This window comes from Engystomops pustulosus, chromosome 4 (assembly GCF_040894005.1).
Source record: "Engystomops pustulosus chromosome 4, aEngPut4.maternal, whole genome shotgun sequence".
Taxonomy (NCBI): Eukaryota; Metazoa; Chordata; class Amphibia; order Anura; family Leptodactylidae; genus Engystomops; species Engystomops pustulosus.
Window position 1 is genome coordinate 219,093,849 of NC_092414.1, and position 23,242 is coordinate 219,117,090.

General features: G+C 45.7%; 2 protein-coding genes across 2 annotated transcripts in view; both read right to left on the minus strand.

Moving 5' to 3' along the window:
- Positions 1-8,173, minus strand: part of LOC140128625 (NACHT, LRR and PYD domains-containing protein 1b allele 3-like) — a 36,911-nt gene extending 28,738 nt beyond the window's left edge. The window contains exons 1-3 of the mRNA XM_072150323.1: positions 8,144-8,173; positions 7,931-7,989; positions 4,676-4,902 (exon numbers count right to left, since the gene is read on the minus strand). Of these exons, the coding sequence (XP_072006424.1) occupies positions 4,676-4,902; positions 7,931-7,989; positions 8,144-8,173 (316 nt within the window). The remainder of the gene's footprint in view (positions 1-4,675; positions 4,903-7,930; positions 7,990-8,143) is intronic.
- LOC140128360 (uncharacterized) overlaps positions 1-23,242 on the minus strand; it is a 179,872-nt gene that overhangs the window by 108,048 nt on the left and 48,582 nt on the right. The gene's annotated exons all lie outside the window — the stretch shown is intronic.

Below are 23,242 nucleotides of genomic sequence, written 5' to 3' on the forward strand. Positions count from 1 at the left end.
AAAAACTGCCTAAAATTAACAAACTAGTACATTTCTAGAATACAGGGACACTAGGTCATAGATGAAATGCAGCTTATCTGGGCACTATATGGACTATACTTATGGTACTTTTGTGCTGTCTGCTGACTCTCTTTGATTCTTTGTTTACCGGTACATGTCTGAGCTCTGCTGAATAGGAGGACCTGCAGCAGTGAAACTCACCCCTTCCTGCATCTCTCAGTGAGACAGTATTGTCTCTCTCACTGATCCGGCCTGTCCTCATGTCCTCTCATACTGTGTATATGCATGGGACAGCATGATGAAAACAGGGAAAGGCTGATGTTCTCAAAGGAGGCAAAAGTACAGGTACATATACATGCAGAGACATGTGTCATGGAAGAGATTGATTGGCATGTTTGGAGACCTGAAAAGGGAGCTTGTTTTTTGGCTTACAAATACTGATGCAAAATACTATCAATTACTGATTTTAGTCTGCTACTCTTTCAGCCATTTCAAACTGGTATATACAGTCTGTGGAATATTTAGAATAATTCAGTATTTCCGGGTCACTATTATTATGCTATGAGTGCCTGCCTCTCTAAGGCTACATTCACACAAACGTGTGTCCAGCTCGCTGTATAGGAGAAGGGGAGACCCTTCCCCTCTCCATAGAGATGCACGACTGTGCACAAGGAGAAGATAGAACATTTCCCAGTGTACTGAGCGGTATTGCTCTGACCACCCATTGCTTTATTTGGGGGACGTATGTAGGGCCGCAAGCTCGCTACATACGTCACCCAAACATTCAAGTGAATGGGGCCTAAGGATCCATAGTGTAATATATTTTTTTTATTCTAAGCCTGTAGTCCTGATGAGAGAAAAGACTTCTTATCATTATATACGTGTCAAGCTTCTGGGTAGTAAACCGCATGGACCACCTGGGACCGGAATCTAAGTGGCACCGAGTTTTCACCAGCCAGTAGGCAAGTTCATGGTCAGGGACAGGCTGGAGGTCAAGACAGGCGGCAAAGGTTCAGGGTTAGAGATGGAGCTAAAAGTAAGGGCTGGCAGTGGAGGAGCAGAAACGGGAACAGGTGCGGGGCCAAAATGGGAACGGAACACAGTATCAAGCTGTGGATGCTGGGAGAAGCTGGCTTTAAACAATTCCAGGAAGTGGCCAGCGCCAATCAGCGGTGTGTTGGCCCTTCAAATGTACGAGAGCTGGTGCGCACGCGGGAACGCGCACACTGTGAAGCCGGAAAGGGAACAGAGGCGTGGAGAGCTGAGAGACGATGCGGGGCATGGGTGCAGGTTGCAGGAGCACCCGTGACAGTACACCCCCCCACACTTTGGCCTCCCCCTCTTTTTGGTTTGGAGAAATCTTTGCAAGAGGCCACGGTCCAGAATGTTATCCTCAGGCTCCAAGGATCTCTCCTCTGGACTGAACCCCTTCCAATCAACAAGAAAGAACTGCTTACCTCTCACTGTCTTCATGTCTAGTATCTCTTTAACCTCAAAGATGTCTGTGAAGTTAGCCTCTGGAGCAGGAGGAGGTTGCTGAGAGAAGCGGTTCAAGGTGACACGTTTCAGGAGGGAGACATGGAAGGAGTTTGGGATGCGCACAGTGGGAGGAAGACAGAGTTTATATGCCACAGGATTTATGCGCTTCACAACCCCGAAGGGACCCAGATAACGTGGTCCAAGCTTGTAGCTTGGGATTTTCAACCGGACGTATTTGGAAGATAGCCACACCTATCTCAGCCTTACCCAGAGAGAAAACTGGAGGAGATCTACGTTTCTTATCGGCCTGGGACTTGGTGCGGGCAGGGGCCCAAAGTATAGACTGGCAGGTCTGTTCCCAGATAGATTTGTGGTCCTTCAACAAGTCTTCAACTGCAGGGACATCCAGGGAGCGGACAGAGGAAGAAGTGGGCTTGGAATTTGTTCATAGACAATGAAGTAAGGAGCTGCCTTGGCAACCTCAGAGTCCAGGGAGTTATAAAAGAACTCCGTCCAAGGCAACATATTGGACCAATCATCCTGACGAGCAGAGACTAAATGGCATAGATAAAAGCCCAAAGTTTGTTTCTACCCTTTCCACTTGACCATTCAACTGTGGGTGATAAGCAGAAGAAAACTGAACCCCTTAATCAGAGACAATGTGCCGATGAAGTCCATGAAGCCAGAAGATGTGGGGAAAGAACAAACTGGCAAGGCAAGGAGCAGGCGGAAGACCTGGGATAGGAGCAAAATGGGACATCTTGAAAATTTGGTCAGTCACCACCCAGGTGATGGCATCTGGCTGAGGAGCATGGGAATGTCCTGGCAGGGAGAAGCTTTGCTCTCACCTAGGGACGCTTCTCTCAAAACCCCTAGGTGCTGGAGTTTCCCGGACGCTGAGGCTGAACTGGACAAGCCCCGATTAAATGTTCCGGACTAGCACAATAAAGGCAGAGGTCCTCCCGACTGGAGCATTCCTGGGAGGAAAGTCAGGTTCGATCCACCTGCATAGGTTCCCCTGTAGACAGTGCGGCTGGAGACTGGAGTGGCCTTTGGAAGGCAGAAAGGCAAATGTTGAACACAAGCTTGTGGATGTTTGAGACTTAACTCCTCAGCATGCTTCTTAAACCGAATGTCAATCTAAGTGGCTAGAGAGATGAATTTACTCAGACTAGATGGCAGGTTTCGTGCAGAAGAGTGGATAAGATTCTCCTTAATATAGGTTCAGAAGTGCAGTCTCAGCAGTCTCAAAAATGGACTGGAATTCACATAGGAATGCTTTGTGGGCAGCTGTGACTGGATCATCTCTGTCCCATAGGGGGGTAGCCCAGGCCAGGGCCTTGCCGGAGATGAATGTCACTTGAGACCGCTACGTGACAAATTGAGATGGCATGAGTTCAATGTGCAGGGAGCACTGGGTGATGAAGCCCCTCTACAACTTGGATTCCCCATCATACTTAGTAGACATGAAGAATCGCAGCCGAGGTTTATCGGCAGGCAGACACACTGGAGTAGCAGGAGAGGCCGCAGAAGTCAGAAGCTGCTGCTGAGTGGCAATCAACTGCTGCAGCATGGTGGTGACTTGTCCAAGCTGTTCACCTTGCGTTGCAAACTGCTGGGACTGCTGGACCACAACGGTGGCAAGATCATCCAGTTTAGGTAGCAGAACCTTGGCTGGGTCCATGGCCAGGCTTCTGGGTTAGTGAACCCCTGAGCCACCATGGACAATGACACAAGCCGACAACCTGGGACCGGAATCTAAGTGGCACCTGGTTTTCACCAGAGCCCACCGCAAAGCGGGTTGGACTTGTTGCGGTGTGGTGCCACCATGTCGTTCAACAGGTGCGAGTTGTCCGCGGTGGCAGCCAAAGTCGAGGTACAAAGTCAGCAGGCAAGTCTGTGGTTAGGGACAGGCTCGAGGTCAAGACAGATGGCAGAGTTTCAGGGTCAGAGATGGAGCTAAAGGTCAGGGCTGGCAGAGGAGGAGCAGAAAAGGGAACAGGTCCGAGGTCACAACGGGAGGTCAATACACAGGAACGGAACACAGTATCAAGCTTTATCTTAGGCATTAAGGAGCCAAAATATGGCAGGAGATGCTTGGAGAAGCCGACTTTAAACAATTCCAATAAGTAGCCAGCTACAAACAGCGTTGCACTGGCTCAGTAAATCTACGAGAGTCGGCGCCACGCGTCCTACGGGATGGGGAAAAGTGCGCTGGGAAACCAGGATGGAACAGGAGCATGGAGAGGTGAGTGATGATGGGGGCGCAGGAGCACCTGTGACAACATGCCTATGATGGTGGTAGTCCGGGTTCAGATTTTATAGAATTAGAGGACCTCAGGACTTTTTTTAAATAACAATTTTTCTATCCTGGTTCTAATAGCACCTTGGATATACAAAGGAGCCTAACTAAGAAAACAACAGATGACACATGGAAAACACATGGACTAGGCATGGATTGGACATGGGACAAAAAACACAGCCATTTTTTTGTAGCTGTCTCACAGCTCCACGTATTGCTATGGGATCATTCTCACTGCTAGGACTTAGCCTTGTGTCTGAGTGCCTGTAAGGAAAACCTCAGATCAGGTCTTTTTCTAATCCATGTTTGTGGCTCAGACAGTCCCATTGATATCAATGGGTCTGTAAAAAAATGGATTGCACAAGGTTGGACTAGGTTCTCTGGTTGATTTTGGAATTGGTTGCTGAACAATAATCACATGACCTTATGGGCCGACCAAGCTCAATAATAGAAATAAGGATTAGACACGGATGATTTTGCAGACATACTGCTGTGACACAGGTAAAATACGGATTAGACATGGCAACAAATACAACAGTCATTTGTAGCCTAACTTTGAAGTGTACTTGAGCAAAGCGAGAGGCTTGGTGCAGGAGGAAGGGGGTAAGCATTTTTTTACCCCTTGTCTCTTCACAGGAAGGTGGGCAGCTGCTCTTTACATCCAGCAAAAGATTGGAAATGTTCTATGTTTACTTGAGCCGCCACCTGGTTCAGGTGCAGTATGGAGGAAAATATAGTCATTTAAATTAAAACGGAATGGGTCATACATGGCTGTGACAAAACATTTGTGTGCAAGGGGCCTAAGGTAGGTATAACTGTATTTTTTGTGTATTCCAAATCAGTATTGTGACATAGAATGTCGGCAGTGTGAACATTTTATTACAATGGACTCACCCTTTAGGCACAGGTAATGAGGTAGGTACACGGCTGACACAGCATTAGATTCACCGTGTGTCTGTATGTTAAAGAGTGGACTCAGAATCTCGTAAGAAGTGTACGACAAATCTTTCAGGTGATCGCTCCATGAATCCAGTTTATATTCAATAGTAACTGGAGCTTCCACCTGGAATTTGATTCCTGTTTTGTGGCAGAAGTAAAGGCCCGGAGATTTCAGCTCCAATCTGTATAGACCAAGAGAATATTAGATAGTAAATTATCATTTATCATGTCACATATTAGAGATTCAATCAAAGCAAAATCTAGGCGCTCTTCAAGTGAAAAAATTGTTTTGGTTTATTGATGCGGCCAAACAATACAAACTACCAAAAATTACAATTGCGGTGAATATATACAGAATTTACAAAATCTACACATAATTAGACTTGTCTATAATTAGACAATACAATGCAATATTTTCATACATACGGTAAGTAAACAATAGTCAACAGAAAACAAAAATAACATCTCATGTGAAAATAAGTCATTGCAGAATAAAGTTGTGACTGCGGTAATGTTATGGTACCTACAAAACCGCTGTTGCATGAATGGTGGGCTCTTCTCAGTTGAAGCCATTAAAGGACATCTACCATAATTTTACCCAATGGTAGATGTCCATCACTCACCTCCCTGTCCCAGACCCATCTCCTGGCAGCTCCTTTTATTATAACTTAGAACGGAAGAAGGTGGCCAAAAAACAACTTTATAAAAATGAAAGCCTGAGCTGAAAACTGCCTACTGGGTGCTCGGAAAGTCGGTGATGTGAACGGCTTTCGCCTGAAATCTTGCACATGTGCGGAAATAACTCCTTGTGTTGACAACAGATGAGTAATTCAGCTGCCCAAGGAGGCAGACATGGCAAGATTTTGGGCAAGATCCGGTGACATCACTGGCTTTCCGTGCGCCGATTAGGGGGTGGATATATTACAAATATCAGTTTTCATACATTTTTCTTTATATTCACTGCCATGGCATTTATTGTAGTTTAACAAAGTTAATTTGCCGAAACATAACAGAATTGTTGGGCCGCATCAATGAACCAAAACATTTTTTCACTTGAAGAGTGCCTAGATTTTGCTTTGATTCTATATAGGAGGTAGGAACCCTCCTAGTGCACCTATACTTGGAGTGTGTGTACGCAACCATTACCTATATTAGAGAATTTTACAGAGGTCCAGCGAGCATCCTACACTGAGTGAATAATAGATTGATCTATTGGAGGAGCTAGGAAGAGGCGGCATTGTGCAGAGCTTTGTGGATGAGGGTCATTAAATGAATATGTTGTAGTCAATCATATGTGAACATATGTGAATATTTTTGTGTTCTTTTGTGTATATTTTGGGAAACTTGATGTCACAGTATAGGATAGTTTCTTGGCTTCACGCTTTTATTCTTTCTCTAATTTTATTCAGTGGTAGAAATAAGTATTTGATCCCAAGCCAATTTTGCAAGTTTTCCCACCTACAAAAAATAGTGAGGTCTGTAATTTTTATTGTAGGTCACTTCAACTTGGAGAGACAGATTCTATAAAAAAAAAAAAGTCAGAAAATCACATTTTATGATTTTTTAAATAAATAATTAGAATTTTTTTGCATGAAATAAGTATTTGAACCCATAGATAAAAAGAAAGTAATATTTGCTACATAAACAAATTACTGAGGTCAGATGTTTCCTGTATTACTTGTAGTTTGCACACACTGCAGACGGTATTTTGGTGCAGTCCTCCATACAGATCTTTCAGGTCTCAAGAAAGTTGTTTGGCCACACTGATTTTTAGCTCCCTCCAGAGATTTCTGAGTGGGTTCAGATCTGAAGATGGGCTAGAGCAATCCAGGACCTTGAAATCCCTCTTATGGAGCCACTCCTTAGTTGGCTGTGTGTTTTGGGCAGTTTTCATACTGGAAGGCCCAACTACGACCCATCTTCAATGGTCTTACTGAGAAGGAGTTTTTTGTGCAAAATCTTGTGATACATGACCCCCATCCATCCTCCCTTTAATACGCTGCAGTCACCCTGCCCCCTTTGCAGAAAACGACCTCCAAAGTATGATGTTTCCACTCCCGGATGGTGTTCTCAGGGTTGTACTTTATTCTTTCTCCAAAGCCAACAAGTGGAGTTGATACTAAAAACTTCTATTTTGGTCTGATTTGACAACATTACCTCTGGATCATCCAAATGGTCAGTGAGGAACATCAAACTGGTCTGCACATCTGCTGGCATGAGCATGGGGAACTTGCAAGCCCTGCATGATTTTAATCCATGATGTTGTAGTGTGCAGGCCCGTTTCTTGGTGATGGCTCACACAGGCCCAGTAAAAAAAAAGAAAAAAGTAATCACAATCCAGTACACCCTGTGGTTCCTCTTCTCTGTTAATCAGTAACGTGGGTAGATCCAGGTCTCTGTGCTCTTACCGCTCACACATTATACCATATGGGGCCACACAAAAGGGTCAAGTGCAACACAAATGTGGTGTACAAAGTCAGATAGAAAATGTGGGCCAAATGTGGACAAATGAGTGCAGAGTAGGAGGAGCTGCAGGCAATGAGTGCAGAGTAGAAGGGGCTACAGGTAGCTAAGGTTATAAGTGCAGAATAGGAGGAGCAACTGGTAATGAGTCTGGAAAAGGATGAGCTACAGGTAATGTGTACAGAGTAGGAGAAGCTACAATTATTGAGTGGACAGTAGGAGGAGCTACAGTTAATGAGTGTGGAATAGGAGGATATACAGGTAATGAGTGTGGAGTAGGAGGAGCTTCTTAAAATGACCTACAGTAAAAATTACAGACCTCTCCATTCTTTTTTGATGGCAAAAACTTGCAAAATCAACCCGGGATCAAATACTTATTTCCTCGACTATGTGTGTAAGAGTTGTATAATGTCTTTGTTTTTTTCCTCCTCCATCATACATGCTAAAGGTAATCTACGCTACTTTTGCCTCTCTATATCCACTTTACTATAGTTTTTTTTTTATGTGAACATAAACATAACAATAAAAATCTATGTACAAATAATACTTTCTGAAGGGTTCACAAACTTTCTGGCACCACTGTTGATCTCAGAAGGTGAAGACTGGACTCTTCATGACTACTACAAGCCCTGAGAGAGATGCAGCATTTAGTAAGTTTCGGTTTCGGACCCGAACATAAGGCACCAAATTTATCATATTTTACCATTGTTTCGCCTCACTTCTATAAGATTAGTAGAGGAAACTTACTTGTACAGGCCACCACAAGCGATAGGATCCACCAAATCCGCCTCCAAATCCTGTGCTTGCTGCAAATAGACAAATATGAGCATCAATAAAGTAGCAGTTATTATTATTACAAGTTTTTTTTCTTTTTATAGTTAATGCACTAGAACGCATCAGTTGTCTCTTCTTACCCCTGACCTATTGGATAAAATATAGGCCTCATTGAGGCATGCTTACCCTTAAACCTTCAATCCTCCCGTTACCCATCTCCCCATTAGCCACAAGAAATGGACACTTACAACTGCGTGAAGATGGATAAATATGGCCTCAGCAGCCTGTTTATTTAACAAACATATAAATATATAAAACAGTATAGATTAACTTTATTAACAATTACAAATAAAGTGCATTAACAGAACGAATTGACAAGGCCGAAGAGGGGTGACTCGCAATGCTAATCTAACCATTACCTGCTTAGCCCGGCCGCACCGCGCCGGCTCGCGAGCTGACAAATATGTCGCAAATAACCATACCACCAGTACCCACCTCCTAGTGGGCCAGCTACCAGAACCATTATCCTCCATTTCCCCTTTTGGTTATGCACACAGCACCACACCTTGTGCGAATTCCCCACATAAAATCCCCCTCAAAGGCCTTATCCTGCAGCTGCGTGACAAAATTTTTTATTTTCGGCGCCGGAGTCCAAGAGGAAGTCATCTTGGTGAGTCCCTGCCTTTTAACAACTATTGCCCACCCACACTGACCCCTTAAAACCCCTCCTATACCCACTAACCACTCCTAAACCTTGACCTGGCCTATTTTCCCTCTGGTCACGGCAGGCATCCGGTTAGCGGCTTCGCCTGACCCCCTGCCCTTTTCTAAATAACTAGTTTTTAGATTTTTCCATTGACAATCACAGTACAAGGCAATCGTCTTTTGAAATATAGCGTCAGATCTTACATTTTATTGCACAATTCCAAAATACTATATTATTTGTTTTTTAGCTATTACTTTTAAGTACCAAACTTAAAAGCTTCATAAAATATCTCTGTTTGGGGTATTGTTGGTAAGACAGGTGCAGAGTCAAGATGTCAACTAGGAGATACACACAGAAAAACCAAAAACTACAAACGAAGGGCGGCGGCCGGGGTGATACCTTTGAGAAAAAATAGAAAATAAACCGGTACTAGAGATGAGCGAGCACTAAAATGCTCGGGTACTCGTTATTCGAGACAAATTTTTGCCGCTGCTTGAGTGCTCGTTTCGAATAACGAGCCCCATTGAAGTCAATGGGAGACTTGAGCATTTTTCAAAGGGACCAAGGTTCTGCAATAAAATGTGTAATTTTATTGAGAAATAATGTCTTCTGATAAGTTAGCAGATGTAAGGAAACATCTGCAATCTCTTCTTCACTAAAGAACACATTGCAGATGTATTGCAATAGTATGTGAAGAACAATGGGGCACATTTACTTACCCGGTCCATTCGCGTTCCAGCGGCGGCTTCTCCGACGAGCGGTTGGGTTTTCGTTCGACCACGCCCTCCCCCCCCCCCCCCGATTTCCGTCGCGTGCATTCCAGCGCCGATGCGCCACAATCCGATCGCGTGCACCAAAATCCCGGGGCAATTCAGGGAAAATCGGCGCAAATCGGAAATATTTGGGTAACACGTCGGGAAAACTCGAATCGGGCCCTTAGTAAATGACCCCCAATATGTGTGAAGATTCTCGGACGAGTATACTCGCTCATCTCTAACCGGTTCCGAATTTGGGCTGTTACCACTTGGGTGTACGTCAAATACCCGAACTGGGGTGTGGAAGGGTCACCTGTAGATCCCTTATGCCAGAAATTGCCAGGAGACACGTTTCAAAGCTGCGACTAGCCTTGCATCCAAAGCCCCAGAAACAAGGACCCAGTAAACACCAGTAATAGAGTATGCAGGAAAAAAAAATAGGCCATAGAAATAGGCCAAACATTAAAAGTTTTCCCAGCTGACCGACTCCGGTAATCAATTTCAGATAGAATAGGCTGCACAACTATAGAACATTCTCTTTTTATCAAAATCCATTATAATAAACCAAGGACATTACTATCATAATGACCTAGGAGGGCTCTTTGGGTGTTACCAGTGCCCCTCCATGCTGGAGCTTCACAGGCGGTAGCTTCACAGTGTGCAGGACCACTTCCCTCCTCCCACTGAATGCTGTAGTTAGAATACATCAGGCAGAGGGAGGTATGAGGTCCTGAAGGAGCAGAGGGAGGTAGAAGACCTGTCTGCATATATTTTATATTGTTTTAATTTCTGTCTGGATGCACTGTATGCATTGGCAGTTGTTCATATAGGTCCTGGGCATGGACGGGAATCTGGGGACTTTGGCTTGAAAGTGGCCCACACTTGCCATTACCCGGGCACACAAGATTAACCCTTACTGAAGCATGAGTAGTCAGCTATGGGTGATTGGAGAGAGTTCACGAGCTGAGCCCTCTCCATAGCCGCTAAGTGTTTGCTGCATTTTGCAGCAAACAATTACCAGTAACCTCCATGATGTGTGTGTTAACACATCCATCGTCGCCGGCAAAGCTGCTGAAGGCATCAAACAACCAGTGGAGGGTGGACGTCACCAACTTGGCTCAGATCATCGCTCTTCATGATGATAAAAACCCGAGGATATCATGTTTTAGGCTATCTATTGCAATATGCGATTTGCACATTGTAATAGATGATGTGCAAATCCCTGCTGGAGAGGTGCTACCACCTGACTAGGAGAATAAAACTCCTGTGCAGTGGGAGCACATGGACAGAGTGACCAGAGAGAGACAGTGTTCAATACATATTCAGTACTGACACAGAACCCATTTCCAGGACCCTGAGTCAGGAGACTCCAATGCAGAGCTGCAGCTTCCACAGTTTGGACACAGCTTCATCCCAACCTGCATCTACTACCAGGCTGGTGAGCTATTCCTGAGGACAACTCTCCATGACCACTCCAGTACCACAATCTGTTGTTGTCTGTTTTGGCCCGTTGCCTGCTACCTTCTGTTCAATAAAGAACCATGAGTTGATTTGCACAACGTTGTCTCCATCTGATCCCTGAATACGGCTGTCACCATAACGGGCTTCCCCATCTATTTCCCAGGGACCTATCTGACAGACACTCAGGGGTCACCCCGGGGAGAACCAGTACATCAGCTTACATATTTCTTGCACACACCACCATTGTCTTGCTGAAATCCAATTAAATAAAGCTTCAACTTCGCGAAAGAACTGAAGTTGTCTGTTCTTCATTATTACCTGGTTGAGTCATATAAGGTGGACTAGCGATTCAACATCATCATAATTTTTATCTCTACAGAGGAGAGGGAGACAGGGAGGAGTGTAACAGCCTGTGAAGCTACAGCATGGAGGGTAACAACCCCAGGAGCCCTACAGGGTGATGAGAATAATTCATATTTCCTGGATCTATCAGTAAGTGTCCCAGATTTATTATGATGGATTTTGATGGTAAGAATAATAATAGTAATAATTAATAATAATTCCTTTATTTATTAGCGCTGCACAGAGTTTGCCGGATCAGATGGTAGGTTTCCTTGAAATAAATTGGAGCTGAGCTTACAATAACACAACCCACATCACAGAGAACTGGTTATTCTTACATTTCTGTTTTTATCTGGCACCTGAAGGATCCTGAACATATTAATTTAAGGTATTTTTAAGTGTCTGATAACTAATCTGATAATCACAATCTATTTGAAACATTCGAGAGCTTTATCAATTCACTAATATTGAGGGAAAGATTCAGATATGCATCTTACATAAACTATTAATATTTTACTTTCTATAATACTAACTGTAGCTCTTAGCTACAACAAAATAGAATGGGTTAACAAAAATATTTTATATGTATCTATGGGCTGTCTCTGACCGTCTGTGTGGCCGGCAATCTCTTTCAGTGTCTGTCTGTCGTCGGCAGTCTCTTTCAGTGACAGTCTGTTGCCGGCAATCTCTTTCAGTGTCTGTCTGTAGCCGGCTGTCTCCTTCGGTGACTGTTTGTCGGCGGCATTCTCTTTCAGTGACTGTCTGTGGACTGACTGTCTCAGAGCTCAAGTTTCATTTTTGCACAGCTGTTTACAAAATGACAGCTGATCTCTGTATCCCTATCCATTTACCTCACACATAAGTTATCTTATACTCATTGCCTGTAGAAGCCAATCAAAGCTCAGAGCTCATACAAATGACCTGTGGCAGAACTGCATCCAATCATGGCTCAGCTTCTAAGTGCCACAGCAGCAGCAGACAATGGCTTCTGTATATGGTTGTTAATAAGTGGGTTTTGGAAAGCGTGGGGTAAAAATTTCAGCTCAAACCTGGTCTAAGACGTTTCCTGAGTCACAGGCAACAACTGTGCAAAATGTTGTCATTGCAAACGCAATGGTACAGATTCCTTTAGCGGACACATACACACACACACAGACGTCCAGATTTAAATATTAGATTGTCAGAAACCTGTCCAGCAAAAAGCACATGGACAGTTGTCAGAGACAGACCACTATACACACTATGGGGGAGAATAGGGTGTAAGATAGTGGCCACACCCCCTGTGTCCCACTGGATTCATCAAGAGCCTTTGGTTTCTTGATGTATCAGTCACAGGTCAAAGCTACAAGTGGCATTTGGCGTAAAAACCTATGAACAAAAGTTTGCAGGCTTTTTAAAAGTAAGCAGGCACATTGCTGTCAGCAGCCACACCCCTCTATGCCCCCTTCACACCCACAAGGGGCAGTAGTCTTGATTATAATTGAAAATACTAGCACTTTGAAAGAATTTGCAATTATTTCACTCCTTCTAGCTCAGAAAACTGTCAAAGCAGCAGTGATAAATCTCCCCTTAGGACATAGAGGGGCAAACAACAGAGACGGAAAAACAAGCAGAGCTGGGTAATAACTAGAGATGAGCGAGCAGTAAAATGCTTGAATGCTTGTTACTCGAGTCTAACTATTCCCGATGCTCGAGTGCTCATCTCGAATAACGAGCCCCATTGAAGTCAATGGGAGACTCGAGCATTTTTCAAGGGGACCAAGGCTCTGCTCTGGGAAGCTTGGCCAAACACCTGGGAACCTCAGAAAAGGATGGAAACACCACGGAAATGGACAGGAAACAGCAGGGGCAGCATGCATGGATGCCTCTGAGGCTGCTTAATCGCACCATTATGCCAAAATTATGGGCAACAGCATGGCGATGACAGAGTGACCGAATGAGGCTAGATAGCATCTAAAACATGCAATAATTGACCCTGACACTATAGGGGACGGCATGCAGAGGCAGCGGCGGCAGCGGCAGGCTAGAGAGTGGCATGGCGACATACCCTAAATGGACTCAGGCTTCAAACCAATGGGTGGCAGAGAGGAACCAAAGGAGGAGAGCAAGAAGCGCTGAAATGATTTCCTATGTGAACAAAAGGTTGATGGTATATTTAGTCGATAACACAGCATGGTGGTGACATAGTGACCAAGTTCTATAACGTATCTGGTGAAACACCCGAAAAATGACCTTACACAGCTCGTTTGCTAAGGGGACGACATGTGGAGGCAGATATGGAGATGACATGTGGAGGCTGCTATGAAGACAACGTGTGGTGGCAGCTATGGAGACAACGTGTGGAGGCAGCTATGGAAACGGCGTGTGGAGGCAGCTATGGAGACGGCATGTGGAGGCAGCTATGGAGACAGCGTGTGGAGGCATGTGGGGGCTCCAGTGTCTGGGGTATAGACAGTTGAACACTGCGCAGGGAGACATTGGTGGACGATGTGGAGGATTGGGGAGGCGAAATGGACAGGAAACAGCAGGGGCAGCATGCATGGATGCCTCTGAGGCTGCTTAATCACACCATTATGCCAAAACTATGGGCAACAGCATGGCAATGACAGGGTGACCGAATGAGGTGAGATAGCATCTAAAACACCCAATAATTGACCCTGACACTATAGGGGACGGCATGCGTAAGTTGTAGGTTGAAGGTTGCTGCAGTTCAAACAATGTTAATTGGATCTTGGGATGGAACTGGCGGTCCGCTGCCGGGCGAGCTTTCGCCTGGCCAAGCACCTGTCTCTCGGCTCCTCCCCACCCAAATGGGCCTGGGGGCCAGAAGCGTTTACTTTGAAAAAATTATAATTTTCAAAGCAGGTTGGGTCGTTTGAATATTTCATCTAGGAATAGCATAACGGTTCTACTTTTTATTTTTTTCGGAAGCGGTTCCATGATTAAGAGCGACAGTATGGAGCATACATATTGCGCTGCTATGATTGAAACTTCAGGTCTCCAGCATGGCGGCGACAGATGGGCCGAGTTCCATTATGTATCTGGTGAAACACCCGAAAATTCTGCTTGACATAGCTTGTTTGCTAAGTAGACGATGTATGGAGGCTACTCGATGGGATGGAGCTGGCGGTCCTCTGCCAGACGAGCTTTCGCCTGTCCAAGCCTCTTCCTCTCGGCTCCTCCCCACCCAAATGGGCCTGGGGGCCAGAAGCGTTTACTTTGAAAAAATTATAATTTTCAAAGCAGGTTGGGTCGTTTGAATATTTCATCTAGGAATAGCATAACGGTTCTACTTTTTATTTTTTTCGGAAGCGGTTCCATGATTAAGAGCGACAGTATGGAGCATACATATTGCGCTGCTATGATTGAAACTTCAGGTCTCCAGCATGGCGGCGACAGATGGGCCGAGTTCCATTATGTATCTGGTGAAACACCCGAAAATTCTGCTTGACATAGCTTGTTTGCTAAGTAGACGATGTATGGAGGCTACTCGATGGGATGGAGCTGGCGGTCCTCTGCCAGACGAGCTTTCGCCTGTCCAAGCCTCTTCCTCTCGGCTCCTCCCCACCCAAAATGGGCCTGGGGGCCAGAAGCGTTTACTTTGAAAAAATTACAATTTTCAAAGCAGGAGGGGGCTACAAACAGCATTTCTATGAACCTTTTGTATAAGATAAAGTGTAGTACTGTTCTTGTAAGTAATTGGCCTGGTTATAGCGGGGGAGAGGAACGTAAACAGATACGCAAGTAGCGCTGAAATAATATCGGTAAATGATAAAAGTTTTGCGGTATATTTTGTGGATAACACAGCAGGGTGGCGACAAAGTTAACAAGTTTGATGTGGAAGCCGTTAAAACAACCCAAAATTTTGCCGGACACAGCTCGTTTGCGAAGGGGACGATGTATGGAGGTAGCTATGTGGACGACTTTTGGAGGCAGCTATGGAGACGACGTGTGGAGGTAGCAATAGAGACAACGTGTGGAGGCAGCAATGGAAACAACGTGTGGAGGCTGCTATGGAGACAATTAAATTTGGATAGTGCCTGTATGTGGCAGTCCAAAAAAGGTTTCAAAACAGAGGAGCGGGTAGGTGGCCCTCCAGAAAAATTAAATAGATAGAGTGCCTGTATGTGGCAGTCCAAAAAATTGTTTAAAACAGAGGACCGAGTAGGTGACCCTCCAAAAAAATTAAATAGATATAGTACTATAGCTAGAGCCAGTTGGCCCTTGCAAAAAATAGCCAGTTGCCCCTGCTTTAGCGTACAAAGAGGAGGAGAATTAGGTGGAAGAGTGCATACAGAAGAATTATTCAGATTGAGCTGCTTACACCTGGTGGAGAATGGAAATCATGAGAAATCCAGGCTTGATTCATCTTGATAAGCGTCAGCCTGTCAGTCTACAGGTGTGTACGCTTATCGGTGATGATGCCACCAGCGGCAGTGAAAACCCGCTCTGACTACACGCTAGTGGCAGGGCAGGCAAGTTCGGGCCACATGTCCAGCTTTGAAACCCAGTAGTTGTAGGGAGCTGTGTGATCATTTAGGACAATGGTATGGTCAGCTACGTACTCCCTCATCATCTTTCTGTAAAGATCAGCCCTACTCTGCCGAGATTGGGGACAGGTGACAGTGTCTTGCTGGGGTGACATAAAACTGGCAAAGGCCAGTAAAGCGTACCCCTGCCAGTGCTGGACAAGCTGCCTGCTCGCCTACTCTCCCTCGCTACTTGTCCCGCAGAAGTACGCCCTCTGCTGCTAGCGCTGTCAGAAGGGAAATACTGTTTCAGCTTGTGCACCAGGGCCTGCTGGTATTCATGCATTCTCACACTCCTTTCCTCTCCAGGGATGAGAGTGGAAAGATTTTGCTTGTACCGTGAGTCCAGGAGAGTGAATACCCAGTAATCGGTGCTGGAATAAATTCTTTGAATGCTAGGGTCATGGGATAGGCAGCCTAGCATGAAATCTGCCATATGCGCCAGAGTCCCAACGTGCAAGAATTCACTCCCCTCACTGGCCTGACTCTCCATTTCCTCTTCCTCCAACTCCTCTTCTTCTGCCCATACTCCCTGAACAGTGAAGGACTGAACAATGGTCCCCTCTTCTGTCTCGCCGACATTCTCCTCCTCTTCCTCTTCATCCTCCTCCATCTCCTCTGATGCGTGCTGCGAAACAGACCGGAGGTTGCTCTGGCTATCAAAACGGGAATCTTCCTCCGTCTCTTGTGACGAGCGCAAAGCTTCCGACTTCATGCTAACCAGCGAGTTTTTCAACTGACCAGCGGGATGGTGAGGCTGATGATGGCGGCATCGCCACTGACCATCTGTGTTGACTCCTCAAAGTTACTCAGCACCTGAAAGATATCAGACATCCACGTCCACTCCTCATTGTAGACTTGAGGAAGCTGACTGACCTGACTACCAGTTCTGGTGGAAGTTGACATTTGGCAGCCTACAATCACTCTGCGCTGCCGGTAGACTCTGGATAACATGGTTAATGTTGAATTCCACGTTGCACAACAGTCGGTGAGCGGGCAGTTGGAGGCGGCGCTGCGCTGCCCTGATAGTGGCAGCATCTGTGCTTGACTTTCTGAAATGCGCACAGATGCGGCGCACCTTCGTGAGCAAATCAGACAGATTGGGGTATGTCTTGAGGAACCGCTGAACTATGAGATTTAACACATGGGCCAGGAATGGCACATGTGTCAGTCTGCCGAGTTGCAGAGCCGCCACCAGGTTACGGCCGTTGTCATACACAACCATGCCTGGCTTCAGTTTCAGCGGTGCCAGCCACAGAACGGTCTGCAACGTGATGCATGTAATAGCTCTTAGGCAGTATGCCTTTTATCACCTAGGCTAAGCAGTTTGAGCACCGCCTGCTGTCGCTTAGCCACGGCACTGCTGCTGCGTCTAGGGCTACCGACTGATGGCGCCATGCCCACGGATGGTAATTTGGAGGAGGAGGTGGAGGAGGGGTGGGAGGAGGAGGAGGCATAGTAGGCCCGAGAGACCGTGACCGAGGTAGGCCCCGCAATCCTTGGTGTCGGCAGTATATTAACGGCCCCAGAGTCAGACTCGGTCCCAGCCTCCACCAAGTTAACCCATTGTGCCGTCAAGGACATATAATTACCCTGCCTGGCAGCCCTCGTCCACGTTACCGTGGTTAGGTGGACCTTGTCAGAAACGGTGTTGGTCAGGGCACGGATGATGTTGTCTGACACATGCTGGTGCAGGGCTGGGACGGCACATTGGGAAAAGTAGTGGTGGCTGGGGACCGAATACCGAGGGGTGGCCACCGCCATGAGGTTGCGAAAGGCCTCGGTCTCTACCAGCCTCTATGGCAGCATCTCCAGGCTGAGTAATTTGGAGATGTGGATGTTGAGGGCCTGGGCGTGTGGCGATGTATTTCCTCTTGTGGTCCAGCATCTGTGGTATAGACAGCTGAACGCTGCACATGGAGACATTGCTGGACGCTGTGGAGGATCGTGGAGGTGAAGGTGTGGTTTCCCGCAGGAGGTGTTTGTGCCGGGGTCCTGGGCTGACTACCAGAGGCAGCAAATGACACAGGGGAAGGAGCAGTGGTGTGCCCGGCCGGAGGTGAACGGGCTTGGTGCCATTGAGTGGGGTATTTAGCATTCATATGCCTGCGCATACTGGTGGTAGTTAAGCTAGTAGTGGTGGAACCCCTGCTGATCCTGGTGTGGCACAGGTTGCACACCACAGTCCGTCGGTCATCCGCTGTTTCTTTAAAGAACCTCCAGACTTTAGAAAATCTAGCCCTCGCCACGGGAGCTTGACTACATGAAACATTTGGCGCTGATGCTGCAGCTCTGGCCCTGCCTCTCCGTCTGGCCCCACCACTGCCTCTTCCAACCTGTTCTGGTCGAGGACTCTCCTCCGTCTCAGAAGCACTGTCTTCACCCGGCCTATCAACCCAGCTTGGGTCTGTTACCTCATCATCCTCCGATCTCTCAGTCTGCTCCCCCCTCGGACTTCCTGCCCTGACAACAACATCACCACTGTCTGACAACGTGTCTCCTCATCGTCCGAATTTCTTTACATACTTCTTCTGCTACGTCAAGAAGGTCATCATGACCCGCAGACTGTGACCGGTGGAAAACCTGGGCATCAGGAAAGAGCTCAGCAGCAACCTGACAAGTGGTTTGTGACTCTGGGAAGGGTCCAGAAAACAGTTCCTCAGAGTATGCCGGCTCAAATGCCATATTTTCCTCAGAGGGGGCAGACTGGGGGAAGGAGGTTGAGGTCGAGGAGCTGGAGGAGTGCTCACTTGGGTAACATGGGTGGACTGCGTGGAAGACTGACTGGTGGACAAATGAATTGAAGCATCGTCCGCAATCCACAACATCACCTGTTCGCACTGTTCTGGCCTCAACAGTGCTCTACCACGAATCCCAGTAACTTCAGACATGAACCTAGGGAGTGTAGCTCTGCGGCGTTCCCCTGCTCCCTCATCAGCAGGTGGTGTCTCACCCCGCCCAGGACCACGGCCTCTGACCCCTGCAGTAATTGGACGCCCACGTCCACGCCCTCATCCTCTAATCCTAGCCCTCGGGTTAAACATTTTCAAAATTAAAGTCTATTATATAGACAAAACAGAAATATAAACTGTATTTTTTTTTTTTTTATTATTTTTTATTTTTTAATAGAACAAAATGTGCAGAAGAAATCAGACAGCAACCACAAAAGATGATTGCTCTGGCTACTTTGTAACCTACACTGACAGCACACAACAGGTCACTTTCACTTTCAGTTTTGAAAAAAAAAAGAAAAAAATCGGCAGACTGTGCCTAATTCAATCAAACCCCTAGTAAATTGTCCCACTTAGGTGTTTGAGATGGATATGTGTGTCACTAAGAGCTAAATAGAACGTTCTCAAGTCTCCCTGCAAATTCGTCACAATATGGTACTAGCTGCACTACTAGTGCCAGCAAGCCCAGCCACAAGCAAACAAAAAAAAAAATATATATAACGTTATTGTAGCCCTAAGAATGCCTGTTGGGTTCTTGTAGAATCACTCCTGCCTAACACTATTCTAATAGAACACCCTAACGCTTTCCCTGACCAGCAGCAGCTCTCTCCCTAACGGCATCCAGACACAGAATGATCCGAGCAGCGCGGGCAGGGGCTAGTCTATTCCAGGGTCACCTGATCAGGCCAGCCAACCACTGCTATCGACGTGTAAGTGTACCACGTCATGCTGGGTGGAGTGCAGAGTCTCCTGGCTTGCGATTGGCTCTGTTTCTGGCCGCCAAAATCTAAACGCCACAAGATGCCATTTTCTCGAGCGGGCGAAATACTCGTCCGAGCACCGAGCTGTTTCGAGTACGCTAATGCTCGAACTAACAGCAAGCTTGGACGAGTATGTTCGCTCATGTGTAGTCATAACCAATGTGGCGGTGAAGCACTTAAGAAAATTGAGGTTGAGTAAAAATAGCAGAGGTTTTATACACAGAATAGCAAAGTAATAACTATCAGCAATAGGGGAAGGTATAGGGAGACTAGTAGAACCAGCAAGGTGTAATAGAACAGAACAAGTATATTAAGGAGTTCCAGGACGCCTCCCAGGGCAGCTGACTGGATCGCCCATCCATCAATCTAGTAACCCTTGCTGAGCAGGCTGCAGGGAGTTGGGCATGGTTCAACCGATCCCAACACAGCAGCAACTTTAGCCAGAATTCACACAAAATAGAGAAAAAGAATTAAACCACCTAAGGCGTGGATGTTACAAATAAGTTATTATTCCAGTCTTACCTTCCCACAGAGCTTACAGCTGATGTTATCTACAGGCATCTCCACACAACTCATTGGGGGAACCTCGGGCTGCTGAGTGGCTGCTGTAAATGTAGAAAAGCTCAGTTGTAAAAATATGTAATGTCTTTTAAGAGTGAAGAAATCAGGTGATATCTTTATGAGGATAACTGAGTATATTTGATGGTTGAGCTTTCAAGAATACCAGTTTTCTTTGTCTGACCACATCTTATGCGTGAGACTCACTGCATTTTATACACACGAGGGATCATCAAAGGATCCTTAAAAAATACTTTAAAACAACAGAATGAAATAAACAGAATGCTAATAAACCGACTAAAAACCTGTGAGGAGAAAAAAGAGAGCCCTGGCTCTTATTCTGCTTGTAGCCTCCAGGTCAGAGGTCAGGGGTCATGAAACTGCCATGGATATTAAGGCCACTTTGTAATGTGTTAAGTCTCTGTATTAATTTATACTAAAAATCTTTTCTTTCCTTCTGTTTTTAGAAATTGTAATCTGCAAATCTTCCATAGTATGATCCTCTCTGGAGAAACGTGCGGCCGCTTGGAGATCTTTCCTTTTATTTTATGGTCAGATCGGTGCGAGCTCATGCGCTGATGGAGTCTCTGGCATGTTTATTTCACATAAAGGCCTGTGGTTGGACACTGTTCACACATAATCAGGTACGACACGTTGAAAGACCTGCAGGAAAATGTCCCCTTGATCTTTTGTAGCTGCTGTTATTGTGGTACAGGTACATGGTCAGCCGTGTGGGTGTGCTGACATGTTTTGCCCCTGTTTTGCAGGCAGGTCAGGTGCCATTTGGACAATAAGTTGTTTCAGGTTTGGTGGTTGTCATAATGAAAGGAGAGGAAGGACTGGGAATATTTCTTTAAGTCTTGTAGCTTTATGAATGGTCAGTTGGTGTTCACTGACAATAAGATTTTGGATCTCCAGTTGAGGGCTGTATGTGGCTATTAGGGACTCATGTGGGGTCTCCTTATATGTGAGTAACCTGCCTCTGTTGATGGCAACTGCTTTGCTTACTTGGTCAGTTACTTATGATCAGACGCCCAGATGGAGAAATTCAGACCTGAGCTCCAGGAGGTTTTTTCCAGGTCTGTCTTGTCTGAGCAGATACGGTTGTATAGCCTGATCCTGTATGATGGATTGTCTTGTGTGTTTGGGGTGGAAGCTGTCATGTCTGCTGTTCTGTCTGTCGGTTTGTGGTTAAGCAAATGTTTTTAATGTTTATGGTGGTGTAGAGCAGTTGTATTTCCTTATCCGAATTACTTAATTTAATATTAATGGTGGGGTGAAAGTTGTTGTAGAGGTACAGATCTGGCCACCATGGATGTGGAATCCATTCATTTGGAGAGGATCTGTACCTACAGTGTATGAGAACATAAATGGGTTCAAGATGTGCACCACAGTATGCCAATATGTTTATGGCTGAAATGGAAGGTGCTTACATATCCACATGCACCACAAAACCCATGATCTACCTCCGTTATATTGATGACATTCTGATCATCTGGACTGCAGGTGAAGAGGCCCTAATTCAATTCCATGAGGGCTACAATAACTTACACCCCACCATCAATCTGAAACTAATCTATTCAGACAAGGAGATACACTTTCTGGATACCACAATACAGATCAAAGACAGCAGCGTAGCCATGTCAATATACCACAAACCAATAAACAAATATACAAGACAATCCATCATATACAGCCAGGCTATATGTTATAATCATATTTTTCAGACAAAACAGACCTGGAAAAACACCTCCGGGAGCTCAGAACTGCCAAAAGTGGTTAAAAACCAGACAAGAAAAGCAGCAGTTATCAGCAGAGATGGATTACTCACATAGAGAGACCCAACAGGAAGCCAGAGTGCCTCTAGTAGTCACCTACAGCGCACAACTGGAGATCATATGTTGTATTGCCAGAGAAGTTCAACCAATTCTGCATAAAGATACATGACTTGAAGAGAAATATTCCCAGTCCCTCCTCTCCTTTCCTTCTTGCAACCACCAAACCTGAAACAGCTTGTATTCCCGAACCCTCAGCCCCCCATCAGAAAATGGCCTCTCACCCTGCCTGTAAAACAAGTGCAACATTTTTGGCACATTCACATGGGTGACCATGTACCTGTACCACAGCAGGTACAGAAGATCAATTTGACATTTTCCTGCAGGTCTTCCAATATGGTGTACCTGATTATGTGTGAACAGTGTCCTGAGGACTATATACAAATGGAGCAAATAATACTAAGGTAGTACAATATATCTGAAGCATGGTGCTTCCATTAATAAAACTTAACCTTTAGTGAGATTGGAGAAGGATTGCAGGTCCTGTGTAACAGTATGGGTGAGAGTATTGAGATTTACCTGAGCACGTTTACTAGTGGGGACAGTGAGAGTTATGCCTAAATAGTTCACCGAATCCTCCTCCTATGGAAACCGGTATTCTTTACTCAGTTTCTGTTGGAGGTCTGTAGGTATGTTCACATTTAGAATAACTGACTTAAAGGCATTGAGTTTGTAGTAACTAAGTGTCAACCTGTGGATACATACATATGTGCCCCGTAGGGAGGCTTCTGGATTTGTTAGGCATAGCACTGCATCGTTGGCGAATAAGCAAATGCGGTCTTCCCCCTCCATGATGCACACTCCTTCAATGTTTGGGGCTATGCATACAGCCTGTGTGAAAGACTCCATCACTAAAACAAATATTATCGTGATACGGAACTGATGGGACAATATTCTGAGCTGTGTACCCGCACCTATGGATAGGTATAAAGAGCCCTAATTTCATTTAAGATAGGCCCGGACATTCTAAAGGTGTTCAAAACCAGTCGTAGATGCCCTGAATGTACGCAGTTGAACACCTTCTCCACATCTAAAATAAGGAGCAGAGAAGGTGTCGCCGGGTTTCCCAAAAAAAGCCAATAGGTTGACAAATCTCCTTATTGCATCCACTGTCTGACGACTTTTAATAAAACCGACCTGATCCCGTGCCACAACCCGATGGAGAGCATCTGCCAATCTGGTTGCTAATGATTTTGCATACAAAATAGATCAGAATTGAATAAAGATATGGGCCAGAAGTTGGATGGTGAGTCCATAGATTTGCCTGGCTTGGGAAGAATTATAACTAGAGATGAGCGAGCACTAAAACGCTCATTACTCGAGTCAAACTTTTTCCGCTGCTCGAGTGCTCATTTAGAATAATGAACCTCATTGAAGTCAATGGGAG